This window comes from Oryza sativa, chromosome 3 (assembly GCF_034140825.1).
Source record: "Oryza sativa Japonica Group chromosome 3, ASM3414082v1".
NCBI lineage: Eukaryota > Viridiplantae > Streptophyta > Magnoliopsida > Poales > Poaceae > Oryza > Oryza sativa.
The window spans coordinates 28224382-28243957 of record NC_089037.1 but is presented as its reverse complement, the minus strand read 5'-3'; the positions used below and the strand labels follow the sequence as shown (position 1 = coordinate 28243957).

Sequence of the window (19576 nt, the reverse complement as noted above, 5' to 3'; positions counted from 1 at the left end):
TGTGTAAACAATATACTCCTGTTACCATTTAAGGTTACAATTTATTCTCTACAAATTCATACTAAATTCATATTATACAAGTTCATGCTTAACAATTGATTTGGATTTCTAGGTATTTATAAAATCCAGATTATTTTGTGAACGTGAACATGGAATGTATCTAAATTCAGCGTGTGGACACAGCCTTGCCATGTTTCTCAAGTCAGTGTATGAATATATCCTTGCGCACACTGTTTCCCCCTATTTTTACTTTTCTTAAATATATATTATATGCCGGTGATGACGACGGCACTATACCCATCCCGCGGTCGAACCTCAACGGCCAGCTCGACGACATCGCGGACCGTGCCGACGGCTCGGACGTGTTGTTCTCCGTCGGCAGCGAGACGTTTCATGCACACCGCGCCGTGCTCGCCGCGCGCTCGCCGGTGTTCAAGATGGAGCTCCTCGGGTCCATGGCGGAGTCCACCATGCCGTGCGTCACCCTGCACAACATCGACCCGGCCACGTTCAAAGCTCTACTACACTTCGTGTACATGGACGCCTTGCCGTCGCCGACCGAGGCGGTGCCGGCTCAACGTCGACGACGACCGGATTTTTCGAGAGCTTGCTCGTGGCGGCGAACAGGTACGCATTGGAGAGGTTGAAGCTGATGTGTGCACAGAAGCTGTGGGAGAGTGTGTCGGTGGAGACGGTGGCGATGACTCTAGGCTACGCGCCTACGCCGAGAGGTACCATTGCCCGGAGCTAAAGAGCAAGTGGCTCAGCTTCTTGATGGCGGAGATCAACTTCAAGAAGGTGGCCGTCACTGATGGCTACTTTCATCTTAGGCGGGATTTCCCGTTAATTATCGAAGAGATAAAAAAGCGGATTGAGAGTTAAAAACTTTACATACATCTATATCAATCTATATTAATATAAAAAAACACCAGTTTTCTATTTAGTACACCCACACGTTCCTAACCGTCAGATCCTCTCATCCAACGATTCACATTGCGAGTTGGCAATAATATATATTATGATAATGTGCCTTGCACGTGCAAGTTCACTAGTCATTTATAAATGGAGGGGGTAGTAAACACATCTTGGTGCTAAACAACATAAATTTATCTACAACTTTTTTTTATCCAGACAATTAGTTCCAACACCTAGCAAGCACCTATACAAGTTTGTGTATCGGAACACGAGTTTTCCAAGATTTTTATACTAGATCGCACCCATCGAATAAGCTCATATACCACTTTAAAAAATGAAGAAGTCATGGGAAGGAGCCACGCAATAGTCATGGGGATTATTATAGGTGACTTATTTTTTGGTCGGCCTGCCTTATTCCCCTCCGGTGCACTAAAACAATGTGGAGGGTGTGAACTCGACAGCCAACATTGTGCTTGCCCTTAGAGCATTCAATCTACTACGCGCTGACAAATAGATGCCCTACACGGTGGCTCTAGGGTGTATTCTTTTCTCCTTTTCAATTTTTACTCCCTCATTTCCCCACACATGCTTTCCAAACGGCATGTATTTTAACAAAGCTTTCATATAAAAAAATTGCTTTTAAAAAAATCATATTTATCTATTTTTTAATTTTTAAGCTAATACTTAATTAATACTCCCTTTATTCCAAATTGATCATTATATAATGTTCTATATAATGTTTGTACAATATACATACTTACATTGATTAAGATAATGCACAAGTACACCCTTAGCATGCACGTATAATGCACAAGTACACCCTTAGCATGCACGTATTCTCCTCCTGTGATGCATGAATTGCACTCCAATAAAATCCGTATTCATGAGGTTATATGATGATCAATTTGTGAGTGAAGGAGAGAGTAGTGCGCTAATCCATCACTCGTTTCACGTACCACGTCCCAACCCACGCTAAAGAACACATCATAATATTGCACCGAAAATGCCCTAGCAAGCTTTGTATACCACAACAATTGGAATGGTTTTCAAATTTTAATGACGCAAGCAATTCCTCAGTGCGATTATTAAAACCTTCTGTGGTACAGCCATACAGAACAGTAAAATCAAGAACGGAAATACAGAACGGCCTCTCTAAGACCTTCTGGATCTGAGCTTTTAACCAAACAGAAAGCATATGACCAAAGCACGGTAGTTCAAGGATAAAATTTTCAAAGACGTCATTTGGATGGAAACGGGTTTCTTATTGCGACCACACTTCCTCACGAACGGCATCTGCAGAAAAGAAAATTAAGAAACCATCAAATCATCTGACGCTCCAAGTAAAAGATAAACGAAGAACACAAATGGACTACAGGTTTTGTAGGTAACAACACATGACTGGGTGACCTGCAAAACCATAAAATTTACAAGATCCTATCATCAGGCAACATAAACAGAGATACTAAACACCACAACAGGGGTCTAAAGACAAACTTCAATAGCTGAGCTGATAGCATTTTTCCATGAACAAACTACTTGCATTTATGAGGCTATTGCCATGTTCAACAAATGTGTTAGATCAAGTGGAAAATGAACACCCAAAGAACTCTATAATTTTCGTAGGTTGATTGGAAAATCAAAATATTGCAATAATTTGCTCGCAATCTATAAGCCTGAAGTTAACAACTTGGTTTTCTTTTGTTTGCAAGCTTCTGATAATGTAGCAACCATACTCGAACTGAGGGTGGGTCTGAGAGACTCAGTGTGCACTTCCCCAGATTCCCGTCAAGCATTAATATGGACTTTACTAGCATCTATTTATATATCATAATCCAACAGTTCAAAATAAAAGAAAAGAGCAATGAAGGCAGTCAAGGTACTTACTCCCCATTCAACATTAACATGGATACGCTGTAAAATATACCTATATAATATCCCATTATTTCAAATTAGGGGAGCTGAACAATTCATGAGAGGTAAACACATGAAAAGAGTAAGACACTGACTCCAGCGCCCAAACTATAATTGTTTCTTATCATCCAGACCATAGAGGCCCATCGAACATTTTCATAACTAGGAATCCCAATGGACATACTCTGTCTCTAAAATTAGGTAAATCAAACTATCAAAGACATACAGGAGTCTATAAGTTAATAGCAGCAACCAACTAATCATAAAAAACTAGGATAATGCGAAACTATAAGCACACTAGCCTAACAAAACTTTGATAGTGCGAGAAACTTTGTCAGGGTAAAATTTATACTAGTTAGGAGAGAAATTTTGATAGTGTTGGAAAAAAAAGGCTTCCATCCAAACATCAACAAGATACTATTGAAGATACCAACAATTTGGTGGGTAAAGTTATGTAAAAGCATTGTAGGAATAAACATAAACAAAATATTACTAAAGTTGGCAGTTCTAGCATATGCAGCAATTATATGAGTATATGTTCCAGCATTTGATTTTTTTTTTGGATATGTCAACTGAAAACATAATAACTACTTTAGGCTCAATTTTAAAATCCGAGTCTGTTAAATATATATGTAGTTAGAAAATTTTAAAGTCTTAGTCTCACCGCTTGGGAATACAGGCATAGTTACCAACACGTCATGCATCATCTATGAATTTGGAAGAGCTAACAAGTTGCTAGATTCAAATTCAAAAATATTGTTTCCTTAATGTGACACCAAAACAAAGTTAAGAAACCATTAAGTATTTAACACACCTTCTTCCTCACTCAACTTCATGTTTTAAAGAAAACCTAGAGCTGTGACATCCATCTGCACTGTATGAGTCAACAACCTACTCCCAGGATAATAGTTGAACGAACCTACAGGTTCCAAACAAGCATTATTTCCCTGTCCTTGACTCGATACATTCCGGCGACATCTCCCGAATCTATTCAATCAACCATGTATTAGAGCATGGCCAACAGTTTCCCAATACTCTTCCCAATACCAGTTTTGAGGAGTTTTGCAGGAAAAAATCGCTCCAACAGTATACCTAAATCACCCCTAAAAGCTTGGCGTTTCCAAACCCGTATATTTCGTTCTCGACTTGTAGGGAAGAGACTCGGCGCCCAATCCTTCGATAGCATGCACTTCGCGCGTGCTGGGTAAAAATTTTCCTACCAGGTTTTTCTTTGTGCGTTCGTCCGCCTGTGAGTCAATCCATCATGCCAGCAGCCTCATCTTCCCCGCAGATGTCTGGAAAGCAGCCATGGCTCCCCCAAGCTTTCACAGCATCGACATTTTTTCTCAGTGGCGGCGCCGGACCCATCTCCACCCCAATTGGGCAGACCTTCGTCGGCACTCCCACCAGAACCACCACCGAATCGATTCGGCCGTCGCCCCGATTCATCTCCAATCGTCCCTCGACCCTACCGCGTCCCGCAACACAGCCTGTCCCTCGTGTCAGACTGGCGCTGCACTGTCTCAGGCTCCCGGCCACCCGGCGCCCTCTGGTAATGTGCAGGAGACAAAGGCCCCATGCGACCAGCCGGCGACAGCCGGAGGTGCCCAGTCGCTGGCCTTCATCGAATCATCGTGCACCTCGGTCGGAGTCGATTTCATTGGTCTCTGGGCGGTGATGCCCAGATGAAGAGGAGTTCGTCCGTCAAAACAATTTACCATCGACTCGTTCAGCGGTGCAGGTCAATGATCCCAAACTATTTGGAGTATTGCTCAAACTTGCTCTAGGCATTCAAATATTTATTCTTCTCCTTAATAAGATAATTGTTTCCTCCATTCTCCACAATATATTTTCGACCTTGGATGATTAAGTGCTGTTGGTCAGTGCTTTTTTGTTGCAATTCAATGATGGAACATGGCTGTTCGTTAGCTTGCTATTGCTGATAGCTGAAAACTGATCGTTGCTGCTGCTCAAATTTTGAGCTTGCTGTTGCTGAGAACTGCTTGGTGCTGGTAATGGAAATTTGTTGTTTGCTGGCTGATGAAAACTGTTGTTCTTTGCCGCTAAAAACTGCTGCTTGCTAGTACTGAAAAGTACTGTTGCAGCTGCTGAAATATCTTGTTGTTTGCTGCTGAAAACTTCATGTTGTTAATTAACACCATTCACACTAAAAAAGCTGATTTTTTTTCTGGGCTGACACCCCCACTGTTGATGATTGCAGAACCAATATTTTTTCCATGTAAAATACAGGAGATCGTGGTAATAATCAAGTGAAATATCATTTTGGGACAAATACTCAGATGGTAGCTGAGGCCAATAGAAACATTGTTCAATGCTTCAACTGTCAGTAATGATGTCAAAGAGATTGATCACTGAATGTCCTGAAAGGAGCCGGGAGGAAGATGCAATGTGTGCGAGCGTGAGTGGAGGAGAGGAATGACCATTCTGTTGGTAGTTGTCGATGTGGCCCACTTTTTTTGTTTTGGGGATTAAATTTTTGGAATCTCTTGGAGATACAGCTATACTCATACCTTAAATCCTTTTTAGAGATCTAAAAAAAATGATTTAGGGGATTGAATTTTGAGTGGCTGTTGGTGATGTCAGATTGGAAATAGTGCAGTCAGATTGGAAATTAGTTCAGTGAACACCTCAAGCTTAGCAACTCACAGGTGACCAAGCCTAACCTAATGGAACATATACAAACTATCCGAATGCAATGAACATTGAATGTTCGACAAGCAAGCTTAACTTTGGAGTTCCCCAAAAAGGGGAATCGAGCAACGAACAGCTAAGACATTTTAAACCCTCTAAACGAGCCCTAATCGCTTAATTGGACCTCCCCAAGAGGGGAATCGAGCAACGAACAACTAAACCTAGAAATCCAAGAAGCAAATCGAGGGGCAAGTTACCTATTCCGGATCGAATCGGGGGATCAGGAGGAGGAGGGGGGTGGGTTGGAGTGGCGGTGGAGGACGTCGTCGTAGGGGTCGCGGCGGCCGGGGGCGTGGCTGATCTGGGGATCCCAGGAGAGCTGGGAGTTGAAGCGGTCGAAGGTCCAGAAGCCGTAGGGGCGGAGCGGGAGGCTCCACGCCGCCTTGGTGCGCTCGCACCGCTCCTTCATCCGGTACACGTGCTCCCGCTGCGCCGCGTCCCGCTTCCCCGGGTCCTCCATCATCCGCAGGATCAGGTTCTCCGCGAACTCCATCACGAAACCCATCCCTACTTCCTCTTCCCCTCCTCCTGATCTCCTCTCTTCTTCTTCCTCGGTCGCGGTGGGTGGTGGCTGACGGCTGCTGCCTCTGCGGCGACCTCGGTGTGCTTAGGTGCGATTGGAGTTTATCCAAGGACCGGCCCAATAAGCTTTGCTGCCTAATGATGGGCCAGCCCGTTTAATGGGGTTGTACTGTACCGTTTTTTTTTCTTCTTTTTGTAGTTGCTTTTTTTTCTGAATTTCTTTGGGTGCAATTGAGCCATGGGTATGCTAATTTATCATCGTTAATGCTCAGTGTTATCAAGTCACCTACGGGGAAAAAAAACTACTCAGTTTTATGAGCGCAGCTTTACATAGCACTAATGGGTAAGGAGTACCGAGTACACCATGGGTAAGAACAACATTCCAGGTTGTGAACCTATTCGCACTTGACCTATGTTTCCACCTATATCTTGGTAGGTAAATTGAGTGACAATAAGCATGCCACTACTGTCTGTTACAGGTTTTCAATAACTGTACAGCATATTTTCCTGCGACGGTAATCATCAGCGTTGTGAGACATCAACATTAGGAGGGGGTCAGTCACACAGCCACACAGGTCACACATATTCACATGGACACACACACACACACACACACTGCAGAAATTAGCCTACTAGCAGCCAGTAGACATGGGGCAAAGCTAAGCCGTGCCGTCGTTTCCTCTACCGCCATCCTGACCAGTGCTCTCCATCGCCCTCGATGAGCTGCTACGGGTGAGTTGAGAAGCCGCCGCCGCGGCGGCGGTTTTCTGGGCCTCATGAGGGCTGCTTGCAACTGCAACACCTGCCTCTTGCTGGGAAGGAGCAATCGCCGCTGCTGGAGCTGGAGTAGGGGCTGCTGCTTCTTGAGCTTCGCTAGGGTCAATGTGGGTGCTCTTCTCTTTGGAGCCAACTGTTATAACATCAAGCACACAACATGCATTAGGCATTTTTTCGGGTACGGAAAGAAGGGATACCCAGATGGCGGAAGTTTGATGCGATACCTTGGGGAGAAACTGTGGTTTGCTGTGAAGCTGTCGCTGTCGATGTCGGGGCTCCTCTTTTACTTCTTGACTGCAACAAGAACGGGTAGGCGTTAGTTGAGGTGAAGGGGGAAGGTTATATGGTTAAATACTGGGCATCATGTTCATACCTTCATCTCATCGCAGTACTTTACAACGGCTGATATATTGGAGTAACGGCCGTGGACCAAGGTATAAACCCATAGAAGGAGCTTCCTTGGAATACTGAGGTCAAGGTTCTCAATTGCGTCTGGGGCTTGCTGTAGGCCTTCAACAGGTGGCTGCGATGGGGTGACTGTGTACAGATTAATACCCGATGGGAATGTTCCGCAAGAGCTCTCCCGATAGAAGTTGTAGGTGCTCTTCATGACAGTAACAGCAGTCTCCATGTTATCTTCGGATGTTTGCCTGATCGGAATGTTCTTAATTCTGTTAAAAGTCTCAAACCAGTTCATATCGAGGCCTTTGAATTGAGCAGGCCCATCAGGAGACGAGATGAGAAGCTCATCAGGTTGCAAGTCGATGTAAAGCACTAGACCGCTGGATAGTGGAGCAGGCTGATCAGTTGTTTCCATGGATTCAGGCAGTGGAGTGATGGATGCAAGTTTGATGAGAATACAACGGCACCATGCCAGAGAAGCGTGCTTGCATATCTTGGCGAAATTGCTGTTTGACAGTTTGGGTGTTTTAAAACGCTTTCTTATCTTCTCATTTAGTCCTTCAAGAACATCCAGTCGGACATCACTCTCAAGCAAATGGATGTATTGGTGGATATAACTGCCACAAGGAAATAAAGTATGAAAACCATCTGGCTTGAGTAACTATGTATTTTGCACTCTAATCTAGTAATTACCTGTAAAGATTGCTTTCTGATAGCTCGGGACTATTGACCTCTGGAATAGTGCTTATATCAGCCCATAAGTTTGCATGGTCCATGAACACACCAAACATTTTCTCAAGTAGGTTCTCAACGGAAGCATCGCCAGAAACTCTACGAATCTCAGGATTGCGGATTGCTGAAGTTAGAACTTGAAGGTACTTCCCAAGACCAACAGGAACGATATCGCCCAAGCATAGAGCAAACTACAAGAAAAATAGACTTATTATTATAATATATCCACAAAACAAATATAGCTCAACATCATTGTTGTGATTATTAGGGGGTACCCTCTTATCAGTTCGCAGATAAGTGTACGCCCTCTCTAGGGTCCACAAATCCCTGTTTTTCTCCAAAAGGTTCAAGTAAAGTATCATGTACTTCCTGATGCATGTAATGAATTTCCGTGAACTTTCTGACAAGCTGACCTCCAGATTCTTTTTGGATCCACCAATATTTGGATTTTTCCTCCTGGAAAATGGAAGGTAAACCAGAGTTTTTTTGGGAAGATAATAATATTGTAAGCTGTAATGGTTGGATAAATCAACATGCATTTGTAAATGGGTAATTACGACATTACACAAGGACAAAAAAACTTTACCTTCCTTTTCTAACAGAACCATCAATTTCCCACATGTTCACCGTAAAGGAAGAACGAGTAGATTTGAAACAAAATGAAAGCTCTTCTTTAGCTCGCTCTAGGTCCCCTGCTTCACCCCTTCTATACAATCCTTGTGCAAGCTTGTATCTCGCCTTATGGAAATGCTTCAGCTCACCTTCCACACAAGTACCAAGGGCACACAGGCAATCATCATATAGGATGTGCCACACTTTATCAAGTAGATCAGGGTCAACAAACTTATTCTCCGCTGTGCTATCAAGGACACATTTATCATTATGATCAGAGGGTGAATTCTTGACATTATTTATGGACTGTAGCATGCTCAAGACATCTTCCTTGGTTGACTGTTTGTATGTATAATCAGCAACAACCTAAAAAACATAAATCAATAGAGTTAATATCAAAATATCTATTATAAACTAGCCTGTCACAATCGAGGGGAAAACCAGAAACTGCTAGTAGTAAGCTAGACCAGTGAGGCCAAGGGAGGAGCAGGCCCCTCTTTAAGGCTGCACCCTTTCCTTGGCCCTTGGCCAGTGCCCATGTCAATAGCCTAGTTAAGACTGTACACAAACTATTAAATAAGGAACCCAACCGTGCGTAACACTTTTACAAAGAAAAAAAAAAGAAGCAAAAACTGATTCATGAATCTTAGACAAACCTGTATAGCATCCAGATTCTGCTTTCCTTGGGTATAAAGTAACTTCATGCGTGATGCATGCATCCTGTAAACCGGGTCGACTGCCGTTGGATTCAACACAACAGCTTTGTTGTAGTATGAAAATGCTTCAGCAGGGGAATGCCCCAGTTTCTCACACAACTTCCCAAGGTAAAATGCATAGAGCCACTCAGCCCTGTGAAGGAAATAAGCATTATCATCCTACTTGTGGCAAACAACACACAGAATATGAGATTACTAACAAGGTATGTAAGATTACTTCAGTTCAAACGCCTTCTGAAAGTGCTTCATAGAATTTCGACAAAATGTCTCCCATGTTGAATCCTTCACTGGCAAAGTAGCCCTTTGATCATAAAAGGGTACCACATTTTGCAGGCTATCATAATAAACTAGGGCCAACATTTCATGCATTTGGGCCTGAAAGAAAATGAGTTAGACGTCATTGCCAATATTAGTGAAGTTCTCATCAAGATAGAAAGAAGAAAAATAGCACCTAAGGCATCTCATAGATGAGTACAGAACAAGAGGACACACCTTATCAGAAGCGGTTTTAGCCAATGCTAAACTCATCAATAGGCAGCGTCGACTATGTCTACGACCCATCTCAACTCTTTGGATTAAAGTTGTATTTGTTCGCCAGTCCAAAATGCTAATATGTTTACTACCATCGTTCAGCAACAAGTCAACCTCCTGTTTTTGAACAAGACAAAAACTTGTTATGCAACAGAAATGCATGATACAATGGAACAGGTTCAATCAACTGCTGTAACCAAATAAACATACCTCATCATACAGATTAGCAAGCTTCTGCCAGCTTTCGAACCGCAATGGGTTATACAGTAGATCGTACTTGAAAAGGTTAGCACTCTGTTGAACAAATTCACCCCCTTCTTTTTTTAACACAAAACCTGTATACTTGTCAGAGGCACTTATATCTTCAACTTGCGCTATGTAGTGATACAGGTTCCCATAAACTTCTGAGTATGGCTCTGAGCTGCAGCAATCAGTCAAAAATGTACTTAGGGTATATCCACAACTAAACTTGTTCCAGTGCAAAAGAAAAATAAAAGGAGAGGAGGGACTATAGGTACAATGCACAAAGCCAACCTAGCATTGGACAGTTTCTTGAATGCTTCGTAGCCATTTTCACCTGGGAACAGTACATTCAGGACAGCTTCCTTAGATCCATTAGTTTCGTAAATTTCAGAGAGAATCTTTTCGCATGAATCAGGTCCATCCAAGAAATTGTCAAGAGGATTATTGACCAATAAGTCATAAGGTGGCTGTGGAAAGTGTTTACGTATAGCTCGCAGCACTCTTCGTAATTTAACCAAGCCAGTTTTCTGAAGAAAATGAATAAAGAATGACCAAGGCACTATGCGCTGCAATTGATGCTTCTTACCAAACTGAAACAACAAAATGAAGGAACTCAATATGAATTTACTCACAGATAGAGCTTTTGCATATGGCAGGACATATTGAAACACATCAGCACATTGTTCTTTTGTCTGATAATCACCACGGCTTGTATTTTTGTGTACTGCTAAATCATCTTCACTGCAAGAATCAGGGTTTATCTTCAAACCATATAAGCAGAAAAAGGCCTGGTCCAAGGCACTGTCAATGCTTGACTGTATTTCATCCAATTCTGCAAAAACAGAGAATTTCAGGGTCAATGGTAAGTCGGTAACAGAAACCTTATTCAATCATTTGTCGGATTCTAATTTGACTATATCACCAGGCATTTACGTGTCAGTAAGTCAATATGCATGCGACATAATCAGACAGTATTGTCTGTCATTGTACATCATGTCTACCACAAGATATATAGGAAAATGGAATAGTTACACGCAATGAATATGGCCTACCAGATTCTTCCTCATCCTCAGAATTATGTTTATTGTCACAAACAGATGCCTCATCAGTCGTAACATCTTCTGCTCTGTCATTTTCTGCTGCATCTTCTTCCATCCCATTTGGATCTAACAATAAGATAGAGATAATAAACAAATTCTAGTAATTAATTGGGACAGAAACATGATACCATAATAAATTTGCTAGGAAACACCTACTAAGTTGGGATTTTAGTTTCACATCTAGTGCCATGAGATGCTTGATAGTGAACTTGAGGAATGTCCCTTCCTCCCCTTCACCATCACGCCCAGCACAGCAGAGCCCATATTCAGCAAGCAAATCATGCACTGCCACAATCAAGTCAACCTGCAAAGAATCATATGTGAACAAAAGCAACTAAAGTTAATCATGAAAATCAATACTAGAGAGTTTTTTGGTAAAGTGGTGCGCAGAACGTGCCTGAATTTTGATAGATATCATAGGATCAAGATGCTGAAGTTTGCAAAATGCGATGGCTGCATCAACAAGGCAGGAACTCTCCAACTGGTCAGCCTGATAGGAGGTTCCAGTACACGAGTGTTTTCTGGATAGGATCATCTTAACAGCAGCACACATGATTGTGAGGAGCAATGATTGAAAATCACCAACAATAGAAACTAGTGAACTGAAACCGTCTTGCCCATCCTGCAAATATGACAATAAAACAGTCGTTTCAGTAGCCCTCTTTGAGGAATTAATCAATAATAATATCCCCGAGATTGTTAGAAATATAGATATTCAGCCTGATAGATTAAAGAAACTGATACAGGCAATATAGAAACAAATATGAAATTGAAAAATCTCAGAATAATGGGCGTCTTACAATTGCTCATATACTAATTTCACTCATGCTGGATAGCATTAGTGTTAAGCTAAACTGGAACACACCATTGATAAACAACTTCCACATAAAGCAGTAAACAGTCAGGAAGGACAGTACAAACCATCCTAGAATGCACAGCATAACCTTTACCCTAACAACCATCCTTAAGGGTTAAATTGTATATTAGATAGCTCGGGGGCGAGTTGATGTTCCAGAGAAGCTCAAAAGATTTACCTCTGACATGCTATACAATTCTACATATTGTAATTCCCTGTGATCATTTATGGTATTCATAGTATTATCTATTCCTTTGTTCAAAAAATAAACATGAAAATTTCCTTTATACTGTCTGCAAGATACTTATTTATTACCATATGTTACTAAAAGCCTAAAATCATAGATAGAGGTTATTTTTCACAGCACTCAATGAGCATGCAATACAAATATTTCTAATGAGTAAATGGTCAAAGTAAAAAAAAGTTTGGCAGTCACCAATATACCAATTCTTAAATTGTATACCTAGCTTCTTTTTTGTGTGCATTTTTCTCTCTGGTAGCTTAGCGGTGTGTCCCTATACTTGAGCCTAGCTCACTTCTAACCGCAATGATACACAGTTCTCCTGCCTATTCTCCACAAAATAAATAAAATAAGAATATTTAAGTTTCCTCCCTTCCTCCTCCTCCACTGTTCTATGCAGCTTCACCAACTTATATAGACCTACGGAATTTTATGAAATTATCATTTAGCTCCACACATACTTCTTCCTTTATACCTTGTTTCTAATATTCTTTTAGTCTGGTGCAGTGTTGTGCATTGACCTATAATATAAAAGTGAAGCTTGGTAGATAGCGTTCCAAGTATGAAAGACTTGAATTAAAATGACAGTCAAGAAAATCCACAGAAAATAGAACAGTCAACTTACAGGGTTATCACACTGATCAACAAAGGCTTTCGCTTTACTAGCATTTCGAGAAACATCTTTGACTGCTTCTACAACACTTTCCAGTCGATTCCTATTCATTGTTTCCATAAACTCTATATCACTTGATTTTTTCCCCTCATTGGTGGTAACCGATCCAACCATGCCAGCTGCCACAGTTAGAACTTGCATTTTCCTTCGATGAGAGTCAAGGTATACCTGGATGTTCATTGGTTTAGCATTTTCACATGCTGATATTAAAACATCCAAGGCACCTAACTCTAGTGAAATAACTTTCTCACTTTCTCTTGGTGGACCATATGCACTGCCAACATAGACATCTTTGGTGGAAAGCAAAAGTGGAGGAAGCAATTCCATGAACTCTGTATGAGTTATTTTATTGATGTTTTCATCATTATGCCAAAGTAAAGATTCAAGCTTGACCAAGTTAATTTCACGAAGAATCCTATCAGCTGTAAGCAATTTTACAAGCTTATTGTGAGGTAGAAGGACAAACTCTCTATTGATTTTGGCTTCGTTGCTACTTCTCATAAGTGACAGGGCAATGTTGAACTCCTTGTAAGCTTTTTCTTTGCAGTCTGATGAAAGGGACAGACAACCACTCAGCCAGAAGAAGCGAATCCAGAAAACACAATTAGTGTTTGAAGAAGAATCACATTCAGATGTTTCATCACAAAGAATGTTACTGGAAACCGAGTTGACAGAATTTACAGAGTTTCTGGACATATTTGAGGCATTCTTCTCAGTTTTATCGCTTGAACACACCTCTTCCATATGGCTTTCCATATTCAAATCCAAATTGGTGGACTTTGCTGCTCCATCAGAGGTTCTGAATGGCAATTCCAAAGCTACTGATTGGATGACCTTACAAAGATGGTAAGATGAATTGGACAACTCTGAGGATGCTAATGGGCTTCCAGAACAAAGAGCTTGATCATAGTATAATTCAGCAAGAAATAAGCTGCATTGTGCAGATCTATCTTGAGCCCAGCCTCTAGTAATTTTGTCTAGTTCAATGAACTTAACAAAGTAATCTTGAAAAGGTATGTTGGTCTGAGCTATTTCCTCAAGTAACATATAGCCAATATGAAGAGGTCCACAATTTTTTGATATTTTGGAAAGAAATTGCTTCACATCACTTGCCTCACGATCAGGTGTATATGTTAGAGCTTCAGGGGTAGAAGCATCACCATTTCCAGAACAATCGATCTTTTCTGGAATACTTGTGCGCTTCAAGATAAATGAATCTAGAAATTGAGTTATAGCATGTGATATATCTTTTCCATTGGATTCATGTTCATCTTTACCAGATTTACGACTTCGCAGCCTCTCAAGACGTGTGCTTCTCCTTTCATGAGGATGTTCTCTATCTGAATTGGTGTCCTTCTCTTTAACTGCAGTTCTGCAGTCATGAGACAGCACACTTTCACCATCATGGTACAAATCATGTTCATTCCCACCTGCAGATTCCATAGTTTTCAATGTTTCCGTAGATAAGGAGACATCCATCATGTTATAAGCAAACCCATTGATACTCCTCTTAGTATCACATTGACTCTCTGTATTGGCACCGTGATCTTCATTAGATTTTGTGTTGTTTGAACTTAAGAAGCTTAGGATACCATCTAAAAGGGCCATCCATTTGGCTTCAGTCAACTGCAATTTAGCATTCTGCCTACTCTTCTTTGTCACTGTTTCATGATGCGTTTCATCATCTCCAGATTTTCTTTTGTTACAAAATTTGAGTTTTGCATGCTTGGGTTCAAGTATGTCGATACCTCGAGGTGCAAAGGGTACTGGTTCTGCATCCTCAATGGTCTTCTTTACATGTAAAGCCCGATGATGTGATGGCCAACTCCTAAGTATTAACTTTGCTACAGAAAGGCATGCAACTTCATCACAGATAGCTATAAGCACCTCCAAGAGTTTCTCCATGCAGTTCCCTGAAAACCAGAAAAAAATCATGGATTTTAGGAACAATAGATGAACTAAAAGGCAGTGGGAATAAACTAGAAGGGAATAATGAAAAAAGACATCATACAATTATTTGGGCTACATAGAAGCCCTTGCTCAAATGCCCATCTTGATGTGCTCAACAAACCCATAGAGCAGGAAAGTGTTCCCAGATGGTTCCATACAACTGAATCATTTGCATCAAGCTCTACAGCTTGTAGGTAACAACGAAGAGCATTATCATAAAATGCTGACCCTTGTTGAAGAAAAACAGACGCAAGGTTTTTCAATGTAAGAAACCTGTGAAATTAAGAAGCCTCACGTTAAAAATTAATGTTGCAGATTTCAAACCTATCAGCCATTGAAATTTAGTCAGTTATATCTGATTGAAGAGTCAACACACCCAATTATGCACATGTGTAGTATAGCACAACCTTCAAGAAATCGTGACACACAAACAGTTGCCTATGATTATATTATATCATCCATATGATATTAGCTACTTAAAAGAAGAGATCTATCCACAAAACATGATCAAACCAAAACCATGATTAATCAGATTGGGGTAAATTGGGATGGGATGTGGTTGAAAGGTTCTGCTTGTTGCAATTCAGCATAGAATTGATTTAGTTGATGCTTGCAATTCAATCTGAGTCATTTGTATCCCAAGTTCTTTTTTTATCCTCATTGCATACTGTATGCAATGTAATAGTAATGTATATTTACGTTCTTGTGATATATTATCAATATCTTACTTTTTAGTTATAATACTCCCTCCGTCCCTAAATATAAGGGATTTTGGTGGGATGTGACACATCCTAGTACAACGAATCTGGACAGTAATTTGTCCAGATTCGTTGTACTAGGATGTGTCACATCCCACCAAAATCCCTTATATTTAGGGACGGAGGGAGTAGTATACAAGCAGTGCCATTGCAACTCGTCACTCAAATTATGCTTCCTTATATGAGAGAGAATTGTCCCACCAAAAAATATGGTTCTAAAAAATATGGTGTCCTAAGGAACGACCATCTCCACGGCAAATATATGTTGAATCCAACACATTCCTATGCTTCACAAATTAATATAAACATAATGTTTATAAATCTGCACAAATTTAATGACAGATTCATCCTACAAGTTGAGATCCAAAAAAGAGAGCTGAGATCCAAAAAAGAGAAGTTGTAATGCTAGCACATGATGAATAGTTCCAATTGATTGCTTCTCTTTTTTGTTCCTCGATATCTGGAATGAATTTTTGCAGGCTTGTATAACTTTATGTGTACTACACATGAGTTTGTTTCTCTTTTGGAATTTTATGAATCATTGCAACATGGTGAATTAGATGATGGGGGTGTGGTTACCCCATGACACAAATGCATCTTTCTTAAATTAAGAGCTGTTGTAGTTCTAAGAAATTTCATTATTTTATGAGTGTTTATTCCACTTGGTATAATTCTTCGCGCTATGTCAATGATTTTAACCAACAAATAAAAATGGAATTACATCATGAACATTACAAATGAGGTATGGAGAAAAGAACCTTAGCTGCAGCAAATGCTGATCACTGACAATGTTATCAGCCTGTTTAAAATAAACAACTTGGTGTTATAGAGAGCACAGGTCTAAACAAACTGATATCTGAAATGTTCTTATAGAGATTGCCTGAATTTTTGATATTAGTGGGTCCTTTAAGACATCCTCCAGAAGTTCACGAGCTTTTACATAATTTTTTTCTTGCAACTTGAGGAGCCCCTCGTGGTACTTCTGAGAGAGTGCTGATTCCTGAAGCATTTTGAAAAGTAATTTCAATAACACAGTAATATTGCGGCAACAAAATTGAGAGCTTGTAAGTTGTAAAACTAAAAAAAATGACCTTAGCACAGGAAGAGATTTACAAAAGAATCCTTCAGTTAAATACTGTTAATTAACTACTAAACGTGTTCTCAGATCAATTACAGTGACCTACCTATTGCACAAGACTGGCAGAATCAATTCCTTGGACAGACATGATATGATAGCCACGCACATCTAGTTGGTGCAGGTAAAACTACATCAGAACTGGTATATTATGATATACTCCCTCCGTCCCAAAACATAGCACATTTAGCATTCAAAATTTGTCCCAAAATATAGCTACCTTTCCACCTCTCAACCAATCACAACCATCTCCCATTTAATTTCTCCACCTACTTCCTCATCTGAACCAATCACAACCATCCATTTTATTTTACATTTCTCCTTAATAACTGTGCCCAACTCTAAAAGTCCTTATATTGATATGGAGGAAGTACTAGCACAGTGACTGACTGACTGTGCATCGCAACAATTCTCGAAACAATACAGATCACATATTCTAATTTTAAAGATACCGAAATAATTATCTTCAAATCTAAAATTAAATAAAAATGTGTACCAGCCAGAACTCTCTCCATCCACAAGAGTTCGACCTATTTCATATTTTAGTTTTTCCAAAATCCAAATAAGTTGTTCCTATTTATAGTCTCTATGCATCCAAGACTTAAACGGAGAGGTAAATTTGATGTTTAATCAGAACCCGATGAGCCATCTTAATGTTCATTGGTTGCATGCGTGCATATACTCCTTGATCTTTGTTACATGCAAATGAGTTAATTTCTCTTGGTCTTGGTGAAAAAAGTAACAGGTCTAACTTTTGTGGAAGGAGGGAGTAGATATGTATACATAATGCATTAAATTACCAATCATGTATCCGTCCATAAAAATCCAGCACAGAGAACACCATCCCCAATCCCAAATCCCAACACATCAACACATCAATAAAAGGGCAGATGAACAAGTATATTACCTATCAAACTATAAATTAATACATGCATTCCATTGTAATCCAGGACCAGCAGAGCAACATCAAGACAATCAGAGTGGTCAATGAATCATCCTAAATTAATGTTTACATAATAGAACCAATGTTATTCAAGGATTAAAAAAGAGTAAAATAAAGTAGAAATCTGCCCCTGGAAGATTCCCTTTTGTTCCGTTGGAGCACCTTTTTATGATCATGCCTCTAACTAAACAAAGTTCCACATATATAATCAGATGGCAGCATGTTCAATAAAGGGCTATTAACAATAATAACTTGGAATTTCCCTGAGATATCCTTCTTAACCATTTAATTAAAAATGAAAAAGACTTGCACCAAACCAAGTTTAGTTCAGGGTTTTTTTTTTCTTTTTTGGGTTGGGGGGGGGGGCATATCTCTCCTTCCGAATAGAGAAGGAGCATTAGAACATCTAAATCAAAAGGCTCCTATGGATTGAGTTGGTGAGATGTTTTCTAGATAATAGATAATCTAGGCACATGATATAGATATACGTGTTTTCCTTCTGAGAAACATATACAACTTTTCATAAAGTTTATAACTTATGTTAATTCAAAATATGTCAAGGAGGATTGGTAATTAGCTAGTAATCCTAAAAATTTCCATCCCAAAGTTATTTACTTATAATAATTGTCTGTGTTAATCTTCCGATTCTCGTAAAGCAGTTTAGAAGATATTTATTCCGTATTTCAATTAAATCGGTTCCTAGCATAACTAAAGATGACACCAAAATCTTTACCAACAGCTAGCTTTCAAAACGACCTTAACCTCCTAACAATTTTATTTTTTGGAAAAAAAATGTAGTACTATGCTATCACGCATTCGTCTACATCATGAGCAATTGAGCATGTATAGCTCAACATCAAGAATACTGCCCCTTAACCTGAAAGGTCTAACCTGAGTGCCCTCCTACACCTACAACCGATAATGAAAACCGAAATCTTACATTATCCTTTTATTAGGGGATAAGCAAACATCAAATCAAAGGAACAAAAAACAGTTATTTTGAATTCGCAAGTCGCAGAATCGGAAGAAACCATAGATAGTAAAAACCCCACTTCAAGCTCCCAAATTGTCGAAAACACAAGCTAAAGAACACATGGTACCTTACATCACATCACATCAAAGAACAGGGTGATCGAATTCTACATCTCCTAGAGTCTGCTTGCCACAACATTAAGCTGCGTTTACCCACTTAAAACCAATCAATCCATCACATTGCGCTCGAAGAACCGAAAACCCTAACGGGGCCCAAAATCACAAGCTACGGAGGCGAAGCATTAGATAGATACGCAGGAAGAGAGAATGCTCGGGGCGACAAGGGGGGAGGAGACTTGCCTGAGCTTCCTTGGTAGGCGCGAGCGGCTCCCACTGCCCGCCGGTGTCGCTCTCGTTGATGGCCGCGATGGAGAACTGCGAGCGCCGCGGAGACGCGCGCGCGAGAGAGAGGAAGCGAGTAAGGAATAAGCCGACCGGAACATGGAGCGAGGCGCGCAGCCACACGCAGAGAGAGAGGTGGAGCTCACCATGGCCAACTCCGGCAGGGGAGGTGGCCGCGCGGGCTTCGCCGGCGACGAGGGCTCCCTCCAGCCGAGGAGCGGTGGTCGCCGCCGTCTTGCGGCGAAGTGATGCTTCCTGCGAATAATTACGGGTTTGCCACGGCTTTTTTTTTTACCTTTTGATGTTCCATCTTCTCGTGGGATTGGGCCTATGGGGGAAAACCTACCCACAGCCCACGGATCAAAGCCCAAGGCCCATCGCCGCCTCCGCTCGTCGCCGCGCCGCCGCCATCTTCGCTCCGCCTCGACCCGTCGCCGCACCGTCTCCGCTCCGCCTCCGCTCGTCGCCGCCGT

General features: G+C 40.9%; 3 protein-coding genes across 3 annotated transcripts; 1 reads left to right on the top strand and 2 right to left on the bottom strand.

The window, feature by feature from the left end:
- The first annotated feature begins 66 nt into the window (after positions 1 to 66).
- Positions 67 to 888, top strand: LOC107276780 (BTB/POZ and MATH domain-containing protein 1). Its single transcript, XM_066308532.1, is given in 3 exon segments — positions 67 to 563; positions 566 to 715; positions 718 to 888. Coding segments are annotated over 3 exon segments (669 nt in total). The 5' UTR covers positions 67 to 209; the 3' UTR covers positions 883 to 888.
- A 1050-nt stretch (positions 889 to 1938) lies between these two features.
- Positions 1939 to 6138, bottom strand: LOC4333753 (uncharacterized). The gene is made up of 2 exons (XM_015777461.3): positions 5736 to 6138; positions 1939 to 2208 (listed from the first exon to the last, which is right to left on the bottom strand). The coding sequence occupies exon 1, from the start codon at positions 6041 to 6043 to the stop codon at positions 5759 to 5761; it is 285 nt and encodes a 94-aa protein (XP_015632947.1). The 5' UTR covers positions 6044 to 6138; the 3' UTR covers positions 1939 to 2208; positions 5736 to 5758.
- A 307-nt stretch (positions 6139 to 6445) lies between these two features.
- Positions 6446 to 19372, bottom strand: LOC4333751 (calcineurin-binding protein 1). Its single transcript, XM_015776149.3, has 21 exons — positions 19250 to 19372; positions 19062 to 19136; positions 16532 to 16651; positions 16410 to 16450; positions 14955 to 15166; positions 12896 to 14856; positions 11571 to 11795; positions 11330 to 11477; positions 11126 to 11239; positions 10706 to 10905; positions 10365 to 10600; positions 10041 to 10251; positions 9792 to 9947; positions 9517 to 9674; positions 9240 to 9432; positions 8558 to 8949; positions 8247 to 8427; positions 7933 to 8162; positions 7211 to 7856; positions 7062 to 7131; positions 6446 to 6970 (listed from the first exon to the last, which is right to left on the bottom strand). Exons 1-21 carry the CDS (start codon positions 19250 to 19252, stop codon positions 6720 to 6722), a joined length of 5823 nt encoding a protein of 1940 aa, XP_015631635.1. The 5' UTR covers positions 19253 to 19372; the 3' UTR covers positions 6446 to 6719.
- Between the last annotated feature and the right edge of the window lie 204 nt (positions 19373 to 19576).